We start from the raw sequence: 19,433 nt of genomic DNA, 5'->3' as shown, positions 1-19,433 counted from the left end.
CAATAAGTCTGAAACCACTGTCTTGGCACCATCTGTCGCTACTCCTATCAACTTGATGAAGAGGTGCGTTTTGTCCAGGCCGCATGCCCAGACCTCACACCAAAACCCAACACCTAAAGTCGAATGCTTCAACCAAGCCGTAATCGCCGGGTCAGGGACACACATTTTGGTTGACATCGAATAAGACTTGGGATGAAAAATGTATACATGGGCATTTGGACTTGGATATTTGCTTCAATGATACACGTGGTGGTCGCTGTGCAAGGCAAGCGACCGTTCACCGTTGCCAGTTGCAACTACACTACTGTAAACAGTGTCATCCCCACCACGCCCAGGATCACGGGTGATCCTTCAAGAAACCAAGGAGGAGCTCGTTAACCTGCGTCGGGAACTGCTCCTGCACGAAATGCCTGCCCTCCGGGACGAAGGCGACCTTGAGGTCAGGCGCGAAGCCGGCCATCATGCCGCCCCTCACGGCGGCCTCGAACCCTGGCAGCTTCATGACGTAGTCCTCCCCCATCACCATCAGCACCGGCACCTCGAACCTGGCCTCCAGCTGGGTGGCCATCTTGTCCAGCGACCCGTACGGCATTTTGATCGGGTACCCGAAGCCGGAGTTCTCGTAGAGCGCGGCGTACACGTCGAGGTCCTCCTCGGTGAACCACTCCGGCAGGGGCGCGGAGCCGTCGGCTAGGTCCATGGCCTCCTGGCCTTGCTCGGCGGCCGGGATCTCGCGGCCGGAGAAGAGCACGTAGATGGTGCGCACCACGCACCGGATGTTGTACCGCCCGAAGTCCGCCTCCGCCTGCCCCGGCTGGCGCCACCGCTGTCGGATTTCGGGTTCCGGCAGACCCTTGAGGTTCGAACACTGAGGTGCGCGCGGAGATTTCGCCTCCTACCTACCTGCACCCCTCCGCCACGCTAAGATCTAAACTATGGAAAGAACAACACAAGAGACACAGGGTTTATACTGGTTCGGGCCACCGTTGTGATGTAATACCCTACTCCAGTGTGTGGTGTGGTGGATTGCCTCTTGGGCTGATAGTGACGAACAATACAAGGAAGAACAGCCTCGCGAGGGTCTGTTCTTGGCTGGGGCGATGAACTGCTGGGAGGAGTCCAGTCACCCTTCTCTCTCTCTTCACAACTGATGATGCCTCTCTCCAACCTCTAACCTCTCACCCCCCCTCTTTCCATCCTGCGGGTGGCTGGTCCTATTTATAGAGGCCCTGGTCCTCTTTCCAAATATCGAGCGGGAAGGGAGCCAACAATGGCGGGCTAATTTGAAAGGGGACAGCTAGTACCAGTTATCCTGACAAAAGTAGTCTTCGCCTGCACAAAGCTCTGGTGGTGACGCCGTCTTGGGCTCCATAATGACCTCCGTCTTGCAGTCCTCCTGGTCTTGGTCTTGTTGCACCGAAATGGCAACCTTTGCCTGATGCCTCGGTACTCCACGGCTGCGCTTGCCCCATTTGCACCAAAGGGGAAAGGAGGACACTGCGCGGGCTGGCACCCGTCTGGCGCCCTTGGTCGTCATGGCTTGCGTCACGGGCACCTCGTGAGGTACCCCGCCTTGATCTCTCCGCCTCCTCGCGAGCCAGCCTGATGAGGCCGTGCCTGAGAAGCTCCGCGTTGTCCGCCCCGCGAGACTTGGCCCCTCGCGAGAGTCTTGGGTTTGTGTTGGTGAAGATGGGTCGTGCTGAGGCCCCCTTTGAGCCACGCCGCAGGCCGCAGGCAGGCAAGTCTGAGGACCCCCGTTCCCAGAACGCCGACAGTAGCCCCCGGGCCCAAGGCGCGCCCGGACTTGGCCGTGCAGGGAGGCGGAAGGGCAAGAGCGAAGCGCCGCGGGCCCTAACAGCCGGCGGCCTTGGACGCTGCGTGGCGGTTGATTGGACGTGGGCGGCACTGTTCCCCCGCGCCCTCCTTATTTTGTGCCATGCTAGGCGGACTCGTAGTCGTACACAGCCGTTCCCCTTTCTGTTGCTCGAGCGCCCTCTGTCCTTCCTCCGCTCGAACTCCGGCTTCTGTTTTCAACCCAATCTCGAACCTTCCCCCCCTTCCCATCACCATGGCTCCGACGAAGAAGGGAAGAGGGAAGAAACCCGTGTCTCCGCCTTGCCCGCCGCCGTTGGCGGCCCCCGCCGAGGGCTTGGGCAAGGTCAGCTCGGCTCTGGCCACTATCTTCAACGAATGTGGGAGGACGACGGCCTGGCCCGCGTCCCACTTCTCCATCGACAGGATAGTCACCGAGGTCCCGTATTTTGCCGACGCCCTGTGGACGGGTCTGGTTCCTCCCTTTTCTGATTTCTTCAATGTCGTGCTTTCCCACTATCAGACCCACATGATGCATCTGGGTCCTGAATCCATCACTCTCCTTTCGGTCTCCGTCTTTGTTTGCGAGGCTATGATGGGCATCCTTCCTTCGGTTGCCTTGCTGCGCCACTTCTTCTCGCTGCGCCTTGTCGACCCTACCCAATGCTGGGCGTGCGTGAGCTTCGTTGCCGCGTCTGAGACAGCGGCCTCTGGGATTGACTTCAAGCTCCCCCTGCCCGCGGCTGGGTTCCGCGAGTGGTGGCTGTATGTGGACGCAGGGGTGCCCAGCCCCCTGCTATCGGAGCCAACTTCGCCTGTTGTCCCCAATTCGGGCTGGGGCCAGGAGACGCTTGAGAGCCCCCGGCTCGTCTTCGTCTGGCACCGCTTCGCGTTCTTGAGGTTGCTTGGCGTGACAGCGCCCAAGGTGGTGAAGGAGTTCCTGCTACGCCGCGTTGCTCCTCTCCAACGCCACTCCCGCCGGATGTGGGCCTTCAGCGGACGCGATGATCGTATGAGGCTCCAGGAAGAGGACCTGACTCCTGAAGCGCTGAGGACAGCGCTCTTGACCCTGACTGGGGACCCCAACCCCGGCAGCATCCAGCAGGGAGGGGCCTTGTTGTACCTCTGCCAGAGTAGGGGCGATTTTGCGAAGCAGATGCCTATCTTTGATGAGTGGGGGCCGCGCCCCGCCGGCCTCCAGGGGCCTCGCGAGAACCCAGTGGTGGTGACTGCCCTTCCAGTCGGCCAAGGCGACTCTTCCTCAAGCGGCGGAGCAGGGAGGCATGAGGCGCCAGAGGCCGAGGAGGCTCTCGGCGGGGTGACAGCGCCGGACGATGCTCATGAGGGAGCAGTTCTTGGGGCCCGTGCCGCTGAGGCTGAGGGTGACAAGCAGCTACCCTCTGCGCCTGCGACTGAGGCCCCTGAGGCTCCGGTTGCTTCTCCTGGCGAGGCGATCGGCAGCGCACATCAGGCAGGCACCCCTGACGCAGATCGCTTTGACGCTCCATCTTCGTCGCTGGTTGATCCCTGCGCCCAACTCTTAGGCCGCTTCCGCATGGACTTTGAGGCCCTCCGGAAGAGAAGGGAGGCCCTGGGCGACGATTACCCTTGTCGCCTGCTGAAGCATAGGAAGTACTTCGTCACTGATGAGTAAGCCTTCTCCTTTCCCAGCTCCCGATTCTTCTGTTGCTTTTACTGACCCTTGCTCTGCAGGCCCCTTCCAGCCGAGCTTGCGGAGACGGCTGAGCAGCCGTCCCCCTTGGCTTCGCCCCCTCCGCCGTCCTCAAGCGCTCCGAGCAGCGGAGCCCTTGTGGTGAGGGCGATCGAAGAGGCGAACCGTCCCGAGGCGTATCGTGGCCCTGCGCACCTCGCGATCCTCCTTCGCGGGCCTTCTCGTGACATAGCCAGCCTGCCGTGGGCTTCTCACCTGGTCGTGGACTGCGATTGGCTGATGCGCTCCCTGCGCTCTTTACCTGGGGACGGGCTGGCTCCAGGCCGGGCTTATGGCGCGGCATGCCCGGCCGTCGCGAGGGTGCCAACCCCCAGCCCCCTGCCCGGAGGGGGAGTGCTGATTCGTGGCCCCCGGCGCTTGCTTGGGGCAGATGATGGTGTGGAAGACGTGCTCGAGCGCGCTCGGGAGCGTCGCGCTTGAAAGATCGTGGATGTCGCCTAGAGGGGGGATGAATAGGCATTTTAAAATAATTACGATTTAGGCTTAAACAAATGCGGAATAAACCTAGCGGTTAATTTGTCAAGCACAAAACCTAAAACAACTAGGCTCACCTATGTGCACCAACAACTTATGCTAAGCAAGATAAGCAACTATGTGATAGCAAGATATATGACAAGAAACAATATGGCTATCACAAAGTAAAGTGCATAAGTAAAGAGCTCGGGTAAGAGATAACCGAGGCACGCGGAGACAATGATGTATCCCGAAGTTCACACCCTTGCGGATGCTAATCTCTGTTTGGAGCGGTGTGGAGGCACAGTGCTCCCCAAGAAGCCACTAGGGCCACCGTAATCTCCTCACGCCCTCGCACAATGCAAGATGTCGTGATTCCACCAAGGGACCCTTGAGGGCGGTCACCGAACCCGTACAAATGGCAACCCTTGGGGGCGGTCACCGAACCCGTACACTTTGGCAACCCTTGGGGGCGGTCACCGGTACCCGTCAAATTGCTCGGGGCGATCTTCACAACCTAATTGGAGACCCCGACGCTTGCCCGGAGCTTTACACCACAATGATTGAGCTCCGAACAACACCAACCGTCTAGGGCGCCAAGGCACCCAAGAGGAACAAGCTCTAGGGTGCCCAAACACCCAAGAGTAATAAGCTTCTCAAACTTCACTTCCACGTATCACCGTGGGGAACTCAAACCGATGCACCAAATGCAATGGTAAGGGCACACGGAGTGCCCAAGTCCTTCTCTCTCAAATCCCATCGGAGCAACTAATGCTAGGGAGGAAAATGAGAGGAAGAACAAGAAGAAGAACACCAAGAACTCCAAGATCTAGATCCAAGGGGTTCCCCTCACATAGAGGAGAAAGTGATTGGTGGAAATGTGGATCTAGATCCCCTCTCTCTTTTCCCTCAAAAACTAGAAAGAATCCATGGAGGGAATGAGAGTTAGCAAGCTCAAAGAAGGTCAATAAAGGGGGAAGAACACGAGCTCAAAAGGGTTAGGTTCAATGGGGAAGAAGACCCCCTTTTATAGGAGGGGGAAATCCAACCGTTATGTGCTCAGCCCGCACACGAGCGGTACTACCGCTCCTGGTCCCGGTACAACCGGGACTCACAGTATACATGCAAAACCCTACCAGGCGGTACAACCGGGCGACCAGGCGGTAGCACCGGTTGAGAAGAACAACCGGACCAACCGCCCAGCCACCGCTCAACCACCGCATAGGAACAGAAGGGAGTCACCCCTGAGTGCGGTAGTCGAGCGGTACCGGGCCGGTGCAACCGCATGGCCTTGAGCGCTCGGGCGGCTAAGTCCTGAGCGGTCGAACCACTCCGGACACCGGTGGTACCGGTACGACCGGACCAACCGGGCCACCACCGCCCGAGTACCGCATCAAAACAGAGGCCTGACCGGTACTTGGGCGGTGCCTGGCCGGAACAACCGCCCAAGTCTTTGCTGAGCAAGTTGGCGGTACCACCGCCCGAAAGCAGCGGTACAACGGCTGAGAGCTCCAAGCGGTACTACCGCTGGGGCACGCGGTACTACCGCTGGGACCAGACAAAAACCACTCTCAAGAAAACCAGAACTGCCATAACTTCTGCATATGAGCTCCGAATTGAGCAAACTCAAGTTTGTTGGAAACAAGATGACGAGTAGCAGGGGAGGTATGCCAACAAATAAAGGAGTGAAACCTCCAACCGAGAAGAACTGGCAAAACCTCCAACATGGAAAACATCATAGAAGATGCATGCGAACTCCGTTTTCGATGAACTCAAGCTTGTCATAAAGATGACCATAAGCTCTAAGACTCACAAATGGAACCAAACAAGAACCAAGAAAGATGATGCAAGGATGCAATGGTTTGAGCTCTCGACTAATGATACGATCAAGCTACTCCCTAGAGAGTCCCCCTTGATAGTACGGCAATCGATCCTACAACCCGGTCTCCCAACTACCACTATGAGACCGGTAAAATAGAAAACCTATCAAGGGCAAACCTTTGCCTTGCACATAGTCCACTTGAGCTAGATGATGACGATCTTGACTTCCTCAAGTTGGACCACCTTTCTTGATTGTGTTGGCTCGATGAAGACTAGTTGATTGCTCCCCCATACTCCACTATGGGTGAGCCACTCTTTGGCACATCTCCACAATTCCATTGACACCATAATGGACAGCAAGCTTCAAGCTTGATTGCTCCCCCATAATCTGTTGGAAATATGCCCTAGAGGCAATAATAAAAGTATTATTATTATATTTCCTTGTTCATGATAATTGTCTTTTATTCATGCTATAACTGTATTATCCGGAAATCGTAATACACGTGTGAATACATAGACCACAGTATGTCCCTAGTGAGCCTCTAGTTGACTAGCTCGTTGTGATCAACAGATAGTCATGGTTTCCTGGCTATGGACATTGGATGTCATTGATAACGGGATCACATCATTATGAGAATGATGTGATGGACAAGACCCAATCCTAAGACTAGCACAAAAGATCGTGTAGTTCATTTGCTAGAGCTTTGCCAATGTCAAGTATCTCTTCCTTCGACCATGAGAGCGTGTAACTCCTGGATACCGTAGGAGTGCTTTGGCTGTATCAAACGTCACAATGTAACTGGGTGACTATAAAGGTGCACTACAGGTATCTCCGAAAGTATCTATTGTTTTATGCGGATCGAGACTGGGATTTGTCACTCCGTGTAAACGGAGAGGTATCTCTGGGCCCACTCGGTAGGACATCATCATATGCGCAATGTGACCAAGGAGTTGATCACGGGATGATGTGTTACGGAACAAGTAAAGTGACTTGCCGGTAATGAGATTGAACAAGGTATTGGATACCGACGATCGAATCTCGGGCAAGTAACATACCGATAGACAAAGGGAATTGAATACGGGATTGATTAAGTCCTTGACATCGTGGTTCATCCGATGAGATCATCGTGGAACATGTGGGAGCCATCATGGGTATCCAGATCCCGCTGTTGGTTATTGACCGGAGAACGTCTCGGTCATGTCTACATGTCTCCCGAACCCGTAGGGTCTACACACTTAAGGTTCGATGACGCTAGGGTTATAAAGGAAGTTTGTATGTGGTTACCGAATGTTGTTCGGAGTCCCGGATGAGATCCCGGACGTCACGAGGAGTTCCAGAATGGTCCGGAGGTAAAGATTTATATATGGGAAGTCCTATTTTGGCCACCGGAAAATGTTCGGGATTTTTCGGTATTGTACCGGGAAGGTTCTAGAAGGTTCTGGAATGGGGCCCACCTGCATGGGGGGACCCACATGGACGTGGGTAGTGGGGGCAAGGCCCCACACCCCTGGTCAAGGCGCACCAAGATCCCCCCTTAGAAGGAATAAGATCATATCCCGAAGGGATAAGATCAAGATCCCTAAAAAGGGGGGATAACAATCGGTGGGGAAGGAAATAATGAGATTTCTTTCCTCCCACCTTGGCCAACGCCCCAATGGACTTGGAGGGCAAGAAACCAGCCCCTCCACCCCTATATATAGTGGGGAGGCACATGGGAGCTATACACGAAGTTCTGGCACAGCCCTACCTCTCTCCCTACTCCTCCTCTCCCATGGTGCTTGGCGAAGCCCTGCTGGATTGCCACGCTCCTCCACCACCACCACGCCGTTGTGCTGCTGTTGGATGGAGTCTTCCTCAACCTCTCCCTCTCTCCTTGCTGGATCAAGGCGTGGGAGACGTCACCGGGTTGTACGTGTGTTGAACGCGGAGGTGCCGTCCGTTCGACACTAGGATCATCGGTGATTTGAATCACGACGAGTACGACTCCATCAACCCCGTTCACTTGAACGCTTCCGCTTAGCAATCTACAAGGGTATGTAGATGCACTCTCTTTCTACTCGTTGCTGGTCTCTCCATAGATAGATCTTGGTGACACGTAGGAAAATTTTGAATTTCTGCTACGTTCCCCAACAGTGGTATCAGAGCCAGGTTTATTGCGTAGATTCTTTGCACGAGTAGAATACAAAGTAGTTGTGGGCGTTGATTTTGTTCAATATGCTTACCGTTACTAGTCCAATCTTGTTTCGACGGTATTGTGGGATGAAGCGGCCCGGACCGACCTTACACGTACTCTTACGTGAGACAAGTTCCACCGATTGACATGCACTTGGTGCATAAGGTGGCTAGCGGGTGCCAGTCTCTCCCACTTTAGTCGGAACGGATTCGATGAAAAGGGTCCTTATGAAGGGTAAATAGCAATTGGCATATCACGTTGTGGCCTTGCGTAGGTAAGAAACGTTCTTGCTAGAAACCCATAGCAGCCACGTAAAACATGCAACAACAATTAGAGGACGTCTAACTTGTTTTTGCAGGGTATGCTATGTGATGTGATATGGCCAAGAAGAATGTGATGAATGATATGTGATGTATGAGATTGATCATGTTCTTGTAATAGGATTCACGACTTGCATGTCGATGAGTATGACAACCCGCAGGAGCCATAGGAGTTGTCTTTATTTATTGTATGACCCGCGTGTCATTGAAGAACGCCATGTAAACTACTTTACTTTATTGCTAAACGCGTTAGTCATAGAAGTAGAAGTAGTCGTTGGCGTGACAACTTCATGAAGACACGATGATGGAGATCATGATGATGGAGATCATGGTGTCGTGCCGGTGACGATGATGATCATGGAGCCCCGAAGATGAAGATCAAAAGGAGCAAAATGATATTGGCCATATCATGTCACTATTTGATTGTATGTGATGTTTATCATGTTTATGCATCTTGTTTGCTTAGGACGACGGTAGTAAATAAGATGATCCCTTACAAAATTTCAAGAAGTGTTCTCCCCTAACTGTGCACCGTTGCTACAGTTCGTCGCTTCTAAGCACCACGTCATGATCGGGTGTGATGGATTCTTACGTTCACATACAACGGGTGTAAGACAGTTTTACACAGCGAAAACACTTAGGGTTAACTTGACGAGCCTAGCATGTGCAGACATGGCCTCGGAACACGGAGACCGAAAGGTCGAGCATGAGTCGTATGGTAGATACGATCAACATGAAGATGTTCACCGATGATGACTAGTCCGTCTCACGTGATGATCGGACACGGCCTAGTTGACTCGGATCATGTAATCACTTAGATGACCAGAGGGATGTCTATCTGAGTGGGAGTTCATAAGATGAACTTAATTATCTTGAACATAGTCAAAAGACCTTTTGCAAATTATGTCGTAGCTCGCGCTTTAGTTCTACTGTTTTAGATATGTTCCTAGAGAAAATATAGTTGAAAGTTGATAGTAGCAATTATGTGGACAGTAGAAAGCTTATGTCCTTAATGCACTGCTGAGTGTGCCGAACCCCAAACGTCGTTTGTGGATGTTGCGAACATCGGACATACATGTTTTTGATAACTACGTGATAGTTCAGTTAAATGGTTTAAGTAGAGGCACCAAAGACGTTTTTGAAATGTCGCGGAACATATGAGATGTTTCGAGGGCTGAAATTGGGATTTCAGGCTCGTGCCCACGTCAAGAGGTATAAGACCTCCGACAATTTTCTTAGCCTACAAACTAAGGGAGAAAAGCTCAATCGTTGAGCTTGTGCTCAGATTGTCTGAGTGCAACAATCACTTGAATCGAGTGGGAGTTGATCTTCCAAATGAGATAGTGATGTTTCCCCAAAGTCATTGCCACCAAGCTGCTAGAGCTTCGTGATGAACTATAACATATCAGGGATAGATATGATGATCCTTGAAATATTCATGATGTTTGACACCGCGAAAGTAGAAATCAAGAAGGAGCATCAATTGTTGATGGTTGGTGAAACCACTAGTTTCAAGAAGGGCAAGGGAACAAAGGGATACTTCATGAAACGGCAATTCAGCTGCTGCTCTAGTGAAGAAACCAAAGGTTGAACCCAAACCCGAGACTAAGTGCTTCTGTAATAAGGGGAACAACCACTGGAACAGCATTACCCTAGATACTTGGTAGATGAGAAGGCTGGCAAGGTCGATAGAAGTATATTGGATATACATTATGTTAATGTGTACTTTACTAGTACTCCTAGTAGCACAAGGGTATTAGATACCGGTTCGATTGCTAAGTGTTAGTAACTCGAAATAAAAGCTACGAAATATAAGGAGACTAGCTAAAGGTGAGCTGACGATATGTGTTGGAAGTGTTTCCAATGTTGATATGATCAAGCATCACACGCTCCCTCTACCATCGAGATTGGTGTTTGCGTTGAGCATAGACATGATTGGATTATGTCTATCGCAATACGGTTATTCATTTAAGGAGAATAATGGTTACTCTATTTATTTGAATAAAACCTTCAATGGTCTTGCACCTAAAGGAATGGTTTATTGAATCTCGATCGTAGTGATACACATTTTCATGCCAAAAGATATAAGATAGTAATGATAGTACCACTTACTTGTGGCGCTGCCATGTAAGTCATAATGGTATAAAACGCATGAAGAAGCTCCATGTTGATGGATCTTTGGACTCACTCGTTTTAGAAAAGTTTGAGACATGCGAACCATGTCTATTGGTGTATACGCATGAAGAAACTCCATGCAGATGGATCATTTGGACTCACTTGATTTTAAATCACTTGAAATATGCAAATCATACCACATGGGCAAGATGACTGAAAAGCCTCGTTTTCAGTAAGATGGAACAAGATAGCAACTTGTTGGAAGTAACACATTTTGATGTGTGCAGTCCAATGAGTGCTGAGGCATGCAGTGAATATCGTTATGTTCTTACTTCACAGATGATTTGAGTAGATGTTTAGAATATTTACTTGATGAAACACAAGTCTGAATTATTGAATGGTTCAAATAGTTTCAGAGTGAAGTAGAAGATCATTGTGACAAGAGGATAAAATGTCTATGATATGATCATAGAGATGAATATCTGAGTTACCAGTTTTGGCACACAATTAAGACATTGTGGAAATTGTTTCGCAATTAATACCGCCTGGAACACCATAGTGTGATGGTGTGTCCGAACATCATAGTTGCACCCTATTGGATATGGTGCGTACCATGATGTCTCTTATCGAATTACCACTATCGTTCATGGGTTAGGCATTAGAGACAACCACATTCACTTTAAATAGGGCACCACATAATTCCGATGAGATGACACCGTATGAATTATGGTTTAGAGAAACCTAAGTTGTCTTTTCTTAAAGGTTTGGGGCTGCGATGCTTATGTGAAAAAGTTTCAGGATTAAGCTCGAACCCAAAGCGGATAAAATACATCTTCATAGGACACCCAAAACAGTTGGGTATACCTCCTAATTCAGATCCGAAAGCAATATGAATTGTTTCTAGAATCGGGTCCTTTCTCGAGGAAAGGTTTCTCTCGAAAGAGTTGAGTGGGAGGATGGTGGAGACTTGATGAGGTTATTGAACCGTCTCTTCAACTAGTGTGTGGCAGGGGACAGGAAGTTGTTCCTGTGGCACCTACACCAATTGAAGTGGAAGCTTATGATATTGATCATGAAACTTCGGATCAAGTCACTATCAAACCTCGTGGGATGACAAGGATGCGTACTACTTCAGAGTGGTACGTAATCCTATCTTGGAAGTCATGTTGTTGGACAACAATGAACCTACGAGCTATGGAGAAGCGATGGTGGGCCCGGATTCCGATAAATGGCTCGAGGCCATAAAATCCGAGAACGGATCCATGGACTTTGGTGGACTTGCCCGATGATCGGCAAGCCATTAAGATAAATGGATCTTTAAGAAGAAGACAGACGTGGATGGTAATGTCACCGTCCATGAAGCTCGACTTGTGGCGAAAAGTTTTTCACAAGTTCAAGGAGTTGACTACGATGAGATTTTCTCATCCGTAGCGATGCTTAAAGTCCGTCGGATTCATGTTACATTAGTTGTATTTATGAAATCTGGCAGATGGATATCAAAACGAGTTTCCTTACCAGTTTTTGTGAGGAAAGGTTGTATGTAATACAATCAGAAAGTTTTTGTCGATCCTAAGGATGCTAAAAGGTATGCTAGCTCCAGCGATCCTTCTAAGGACTGGAGTGAGCATCTCGGAGTTGGAATGTATGCTTTGATGATGATCAAAGATTTTGGGTTTATACAAAGTTTATGAGAAACTTGTATTTCCAAAGAAGTGAGTGGGAGCACTATAGAATTTCGGATGAATACATGTTGATCAGAAATGATGTAGAATTTCTGGAAAGCATATAGGGTTATTTTGAAAGTGTTTTTCAATAGAAAGCCTGGATTAAGCTACTTGAACATTGAGCATCAAGATCTATAAGGATAGATCAAAATGCTTAATAATACTTTCAAATGAGCACATACCTTGACATGATCTTGAACGTGTTCAAGATGGACCAGTCAAAGAAGGAGTTCTTGCCTGAGTTGTAAGGTACGAAGTTAAGACTTAAAGCTCGACCACGGCAGAATAGAGAGAAAGGACGAAGGTCGTCCCCTATGCTTAAGACGTAGGCTCTTCAGTATGCTATGCTGTGTACCGCACCTGAAGTGTGCCTTGCCATGAGTCAGTCAAGGGGTACAAGAGTGATCCAAGAATGGCTCACAGGACAGCGGTCAAAGTTATCCTTAGTAACTAGTGGACTAAGGAATTTTCTCGATTATGGAGGTGGTAAAAGAGTTCGTCGTAAAGCTTAACACCTATCCGGATAGCTCTGAGTAGAGAGACCGGATACATATAATGGAGCAATAATTTAGAATAGCTCAAAGTAGAACAGTTATTTGGAATAGCTCCAAATAGAGCGTGGTAGCTGCATCTAGGAGATGACATAGAGATTTGTAAAGCACACACGGATCTGAAAGGTTCAGACCCGTTGACTAAAACCTCTCTCACAAGCAACATGATCAAACATAAAACTCATTGAGTGTTAATCACATAGTGATGTGAACTAGACTACTGACTCTAGTAAACCCTTGGGTATTAGTCACATGGCGATGTGACCTGTGAGTGTTAATCACATGGCGATGTGAACTGGATTACTGACTCTAGTGCAAGTGGGAGAATGTTGGAAATATGCCCTAGAGGCAATAATAAAAGTATTATTATTATATTTCCTTGTTCATGATAATTGTCTTTTATTCATGCTATAACTGTATTATCCGGAAATCGTAATACACGTGTGAATACATAGACCACAATATGTCCCTAGTGAGCCTCTAGTTGACTAGCTCGTTGTGATCAACAGATAGTCATGGTTTCCTGGCTATGGACATTGGATGTCGTTGATAACGGGATCACATCATTAGGAGAATGATGTGATGGACAAGACCCAATCCTAAGACTAGCACAAAAGATCGTGTAGTTCATTTGCTAGAGCTTTGCCAATGTCAAGTATCTCTTCCTTCGACCATGAGAGCGTGTAACTCCTGGATACCGTAGGAGTGCTTTGGGTGTATCAAACGTCACAACGTAACTGGGTGACTATAAAGGTGCACTACAGGTATCTCCGAAAGTATCTATTGTTTTATGCGGATCGAGACTGGGATTTGTCACTCCCTGTAAACGGAGAGGTATCTCTGGGCCCACTCGGTAGGACATCATCATATGCGCAATGTGACCAAGGAGTTGATCACGGGATGATGTGTTACGGAACGAGTAAAGTGACTTGCCGGTAACGAGATTGAACAAGGTATTGGATACCGACGATCGAATCTCGGGCAAGTAACATACCGATAGACAAAGGGAATTGAATACGGGATTGATTAAGTCCTTGACATCGTGGTTCATCCGATGAGATCATCGTGGAACATGTGGGAGCCATCATGGGTATCCAGATCCCGCTGTTGGTTATTGACCGGAGAACGTCTCGGTCATGTCTACATGTCTCCCGAACCCGTAGGGTCTACACACTTAAGGTTCGATGACGCTAGGGTTATAAAGGAAGTTTGTATGTGGTTACCGAATGTTGTTCGGAGTCCCGGATGAGATCCCGGACGTCACGAGGAGTTCCGGAATGGTCCGGAGGTAAAGATTTATATATGGGAAGTCTTATTTTGGCCACCGGAAAATGTTCAGGATTTTTCGGTATTGTACCGGGAAGGTTCTAGAAGGTTCCGGAGTGGGGCCCACCTGCATGGGGGGACCCACATGGACGTGGGTAGTGGGGGCAAGGCCGCACACCCCTGGTCAAGGCGCACCAAGATCCCCCCTTAGAAGGAATAAGATCATATCCCGAAGGGATAAGATCAAGATCCCTAAAAAGGGGGGATAACAATCGGTGGGGAAGGAAATAATGAGATTTCTTTCCTCCCACCTTGGCCAACGCCCCAATGGACTTGGAGGGCAAGAAACCAGCCCCTCCACCCCTATATATAGTGGGGAGGCGCATGGGAGCTATACACGAAGTTCTGGCACAGCCCTACCTCTCTCCCTACTCCTCCTCTCCCATGGTGCTTGGCGAAGCCCTGCTGGATTGCCACGCTCCTCCACCACCACCACGCCGTTGTGCTGCTGTTGGATGGAGTCTTCCTCAACCTCTCCCTCTCTCCTTGCTGGATCAAGGCGTGGGAGACGTCACCGGGCTGTACGTGTGTTGAACGCGGAGGTGCCGTCCGTTCGACACTAGGATCATCGGTGATTTGAATCACGACGAGTACGACTCCATCAACCCCGTTCACTTGAACGCTTCCGCTTAGCGATCTACAAGGGTATGTAGATGCACTCTCTTTCTACTCGTTGCTGGTCTCTCCATAGATAGATCTTGGTGGCACGTAGGAAATTTTTGAATTTCTGCTACGTTCCCCAACATAATCCATTATGGGTGAGCCACTCTTCGAGTTGCTCCACTTGAACTTGCACACTGCAAACTTGATGACGATCACCACTTGATGTCATCCTCCATGGGTTGTATGAGATCTTCCTCTTGACGCAAGACCATGGAAATACACCTAACCCCACAAAGAACTCTCACGTAGACCATGGGTTAGTACACAAAGCGTAATGGACAATGCTTACCGTACCATGGGATCACTTGATCCCTCTCGGTACTTCTTCTATGCTTTGTGAGTTGATCAACTTGATTCACTCTTGACTTAGTCTTGATCAACATTGAATCTTTCCAACTCTCATTTGGATGATTCTTGAAGGTAACCATGAATGATCACACAATCTTCTTCTTCAAGACATGCTTGCAATAAGCTCAACTCACACATGACCAATCTTTGGATAATTCCTTGAAAAGCACTTTGGCCATCTCAACTCACACATGACCAATCTTTGGATAATTCCGTGAAAAGCACTTTGGCCATCTCATAAACTCCTTGAAACCAACACATGGACTTCAAGACAACACATGGACAAATCCTTCAAATATAACTCAAGGCATCCGTTAGTCCATAGAGATTGTCATCAATTACCAAAACCACACATGGGGGCACCGCATGTCCTTTCAGCGCTCTCCGCCAAGGATTCCTTCGAAGGGCGGCTGACGCGGTGAGCCTGCTTGGTGAGGAGCTTACTGATGAATACGCACGCCTTGAGGCCGAGGGCCTGCGCCTGGCTGCGGAGAGGCGCGAGCTGGAGGGCGCCATCGCCCTTGCGCGCCGTCAGCGCGATCTTGACGACGCAGAGGCCAAGGTGTCACTGGTGGCCTCTCGGGAGGCCCGATCTTGGGCCGCTGAGGAGGCCCGGGAGGCCGACGGGCGGCGAAAGGCGACGGAGGAGCGGGCTCTGGAGCTCCTGGCCTGGTGCCACTCATTGGAGGAGCAGGTGGAGCTGCGTGAGGCAGCCCTTGCGTCGATGAAGGTGGCCTCTGGCGACTCAGCAGAGCTCCAGAAGCGTGAGAAGGCGCTGACGCTGGAAGCCGCCGAACGTACCCGCGAGTACGAGCGTCTGGAGACGAGGGAGCGCTTGGTGACGCAGGCGGAGGATGATGTCGCTGCACAGGAAGCCCGTGTCCTGAAGGAGGTCGGACGTCGGGTGGCGATGGCGCATTTGAACCTCGAGCATGAGTTCGAAGAGAAGCTGGGGTTGATCCGGGCCGAAGCTGAAGGCAGGACTGCCACCTTGAGGGCCAAGCTGGAGGAGGCGACGCGGCGGGCGATGCTTTCCGGGCCGCCCTTGAGGTGGCGCAAGGTGAGTTAACCACCTCCCAGGCCGAGGTGCTCCTTTTTTGCCAGCGGGTGGAGGAGGCTGAGGCCGTCGCGCGCCAGAATGCGGACGAGATACGTCAGCGGCGGATCCTGGAGCATGAGCACGGCCCCATGCTCACCACGCTCCGAGAGAGAGCCAACACAGCCTTGGGCAACATCTGCGAGGTGGCTGTTGGCGAGCCGCACGCAGTCAACTACGCCGGCAATTTTCAGTTCTTCACTGACGTGGTGACGCAGCTGGAGGCGCGGTCGGTCAGGGCTGACAGGTTGGTGGAGGAGAGGAGCCGCGCCCTGCTCGGGCGCGCCTTTTCTCGCGTCTTCAGCCATCTCCGGAACATGGATCCCCACTTCGATTTCGACGCCGCCATCGCCCCAGTCCCCTAGGCCGTCCGAGACGACCTGGCGCACTGGGTGGAAGACAATGTGGATGCGTATGCCTGCTCCTGAAGAATTAGCGGTACCCGATAATCGTTGCCTCCAGCACGGCCAGTGGGACCGCCCCAGGGCTCCTGGAAAGGCTCAGCTTCTGACGCCTCGTCCCCCAGCCTGGGCTGTGGAGCGAGCCTTGTTCGCTCTCGTGAGGGTGTTCTTGGTCCATCATGAGGGACACGTATTCCTCTAGCGCCGTCAACCCGAAGGCCACGCCGTAGTGCCCCGCGTGCCACACGGTCCTGCCTGACACGTCCACCGTGGGGTGGCAGCGCGGCTGTCCACTGGGGCCGTGGGTCGCGTCGAGTCCTTCTTCTTCGCGGACCGGGAGCGGGGGCGGCGCCGCCGCCGGTCCGGTCCTGACAGCTTCGCTGGCGTTGGAGTAGCCTTGGGGCCCGCGGGCGCGCGCGGAGCCCCCGCGCGGGCCGCCCTGGGCTTGAGATGGGAGCTGGGTGCAGAAGGGGTGAGCCCCCGAGGCGGCGAAGCCCAGGAGCTCTGCCACCCGCTCCAGCAGCACGTCGCGGCCGCCCTCCAGCAGCCTGCACTGCAGCAGCTCTCGGGCCACCGTGAGCGCGGCCCTCGAGTTCGCCTGCTCCCGGCGGGTGTACGGTGTCGTGGTCGCGACGTGATTGGAGGCCCTTGCTGCCGACCGCGCCTGCCGCGGTGTGAGAGCTGTCGAAGCCTGTCCGCGTCGCCCGCGGCCCGCAGCGCCCTGCGGACCGCGAGCTGCCTGGGGCACGGGGTCGCCCGAGGCGAGCGGCTCTGCGCGGGCGGGCCACGCCGCCCATGGATCTGGGTTGCCCGCCTGGTCGCCGGACATGGTGATGACGACGCGACGGGGCACGAAGCGGGAGAAGGTGGATTCCGGCGCACCCCTACCTGGCGCGCCAAATGTCAGATTTCGGGTTCCAGCAGACCCTTGAGGTTCGAACACTGAGGTGCGCGTGGAGATTTCGCCTCCTACCTACCTGCACCCCTCCGCCACGCTAAGATCTAAGCTATGAAAAGAACAACACAAGAGACACAGAGTTTATACTGGTTCGGGCCATCATTGTGGTGTAATACCCTACTCCAGTGTGTGGTGTGGTGGATTGCCTCTTGGGCTGATGGTGACGAACAATACAAGGAAGAACAACCTTGTGAGGGTCTGTTCTTGGCTGGGGCAATGAACTGCTGGGAGGAGTCCAGTCACCCTTCTCTCTCTCTTCACAACTGATGATGCCTCTCTCCCCCCTCTTTCCATCCTGCGGGTGGCTGGTCCTATTTATAGAGGCCCTGATCCTCTTCCCAAATATCGAGCGGGAAGGGAGCCAACAATGATGGGCTAATTTGAAAGGGGACAGCTAGTACCAGTTATCCTAACAAAATAGTCTTCGCCTGCACAAAACTCTGGTGGTGACGCCGTCTTGGGCTCCACAATGACCTGGTCTTGGTCTTGTTGCACCGAAATGGCAACCTTTGCCTGATGCCTCGGTACTCCACGGCTGCGCTTGCCCCCTTTGCATCAAAGGGGAAAGGAGAACACTGCGCGGGCTGGCACCCGCCTGGCGCTCTTGGTCATCATGGCTTGCGTCACGGGCACCTCGTGAGGTACCCCGCCTTGATCTCTCCATCTCCTTGCGAGCCAGCCTGATGAGGCCATGTCAGAGAAAGCTTCGCGTCGTCCGTCCCGCGAGGCTTGGCCCCTCGCGAGGGTCTTGAGTTTGTAGTGATGAAGATGGGCCGTGTTGAGCCCCCTTTAAGCCACGCCGCAGGCCATAAGCAGGCAAGTCTGGGGACCCCGTTTCCAGAACGCCGACAACCGCAGCGGGTAGAAGCCCTCCGGCATGATGCCATCGAAGTCGAAGGGCACAGGGCTAAAGGCGATGCCCAGGCACGCCACGCCCCGGGTGCGTCCCGGGTGCCGCAGCGCGAAGTCGTACGCCGGCATGGCACCGAAGTCCTTGCCCACCAGGAACACCTGCACTCACGGACGCACGCACGAGGAAAGGAAACGAGACGTCGGTCACTCATGGACGCTTGGGAGTTGGGACTTGGGGCCATGGTTTTCTTCGGTGGTGCTGCTTACCTTGGGGATGGAGAGGGCATCGAGGATGGCGAGCACGTCGGCGACGAGGTCCTCCCAGAAGGGCTCCTCGTGCTCCGGCGGCTGGTCCGACAGGCCGTACCCGCGGCAGTCCGGCGCGATGGCGCGGTACCCTGCGGCGGCCACGGCCTGCATCTGGTGGCGCCACGAGTACCATATCTCCGGGAAGCCATGCAGGAACACCACCGTCCAAAACGGTATGGCTGACATGATGTAAGGCCCATTTATAGTTACAAAACTGAATTACTTGAGTACTATATATAACCCTATGACTAATGGGGCCATCTGTCGGTAAGTAATTAGTAAGAAAATTAATATAAAAATATATAAGATGGGCATTGAACCTGCGACCTAACGATTGGGAAATACCTGCGCTCACCATTCCACTAAACATGTTTTCAAGAGAATGTAACCCCCTCATGCTTAATGTATGTGAACCGAAAACTCCTGCATACATAAATGGGTTGCAGCCTGTGCCCATTTTGTGCACATTATTTTGTAATGTAAGAAGTATGTCAATAATAATCATAATAATAAAAGCTAGATTTGAATATTCATGTGTTATATAATCCGTGTGCACACAAAATAAATATATAGAGGTTTGTAATAAAATATCTTACTTAAAAATGTTTCTGTAATTTTTAGAAATATTAATTTGTTATTTGAAAATACTTTTTTAATATAATCCATGAGTGTTTAATTATTTTTCTAAATAATAAAATTTAAAATATATTTTATAAATAATAATTTTGTTCTAAAAATAGTATTTTCTAAATAATAAGTTAATATTTCTATACATTGC

At 51.5% G+C, this 19,433-nt stretch overlaps 1 protein-coding gene across 1 annotated transcript; it reads right to left on the bottom strand.

Moving 5' to 3' along the window:
- Positions 1-337: 337 nt before the first annotated feature.
- On the bottom strand, positions 338-18,766 carry LOC123186416 (bifunctional epoxide hydrolase 2-like). Its single transcript, XM_044598183.1, has 4 exons — positions 18,614-18,766; positions 18,398-18,505; positions 8,276-8,278; positions 338-868 (listed from the first exon to the last, which is right to left on the bottom strand). The coding sequence occupies exons 1-4, from the start codon at positions 18,764-18,766 to the stop codon at positions 338-340; spliced, it is 795 nt and encodes a 264-aa protein (XP_044454118.1).
- Positions 18,767-19,433: the final 667 nt, after the last annotated feature.

This window comes from Triticum aestivum, chromosome 2A, assembly GCF_018294505.1.
Source record: "Triticum aestivum cultivar Chinese Spring chromosome 2A, IWGSC CS RefSeq v2.1, whole genome shotgun sequence".
Taxonomy (NCBI): Eukaryota; Viridiplantae; Streptophyta; class Magnoliopsida; order Poales; family Poaceae; genus Triticum; species Triticum aestivum.
The sequence above is the reverse complement of the archived record's forward strand: the minus strand, read 5'-3'. Positions and strand labels throughout refer to the sequence as shown.

Coding starts and splice junctions, on each gene's coding strand:
- LOC123186416 (XM_044598183.1), bottom strand. CDS start 18,766: ATGCAGGCCGTGGCCGCCGCAGGGTACCGCGCCATCGCGCCGGACTGC. Junction 18,506..18,613: donor ATGCCCTCTCCATCCCCAAG/GTAAGCAGCACC, acceptor CCGTGAGTGCAG/GTGTTCCTGGTGGGCAAGGA.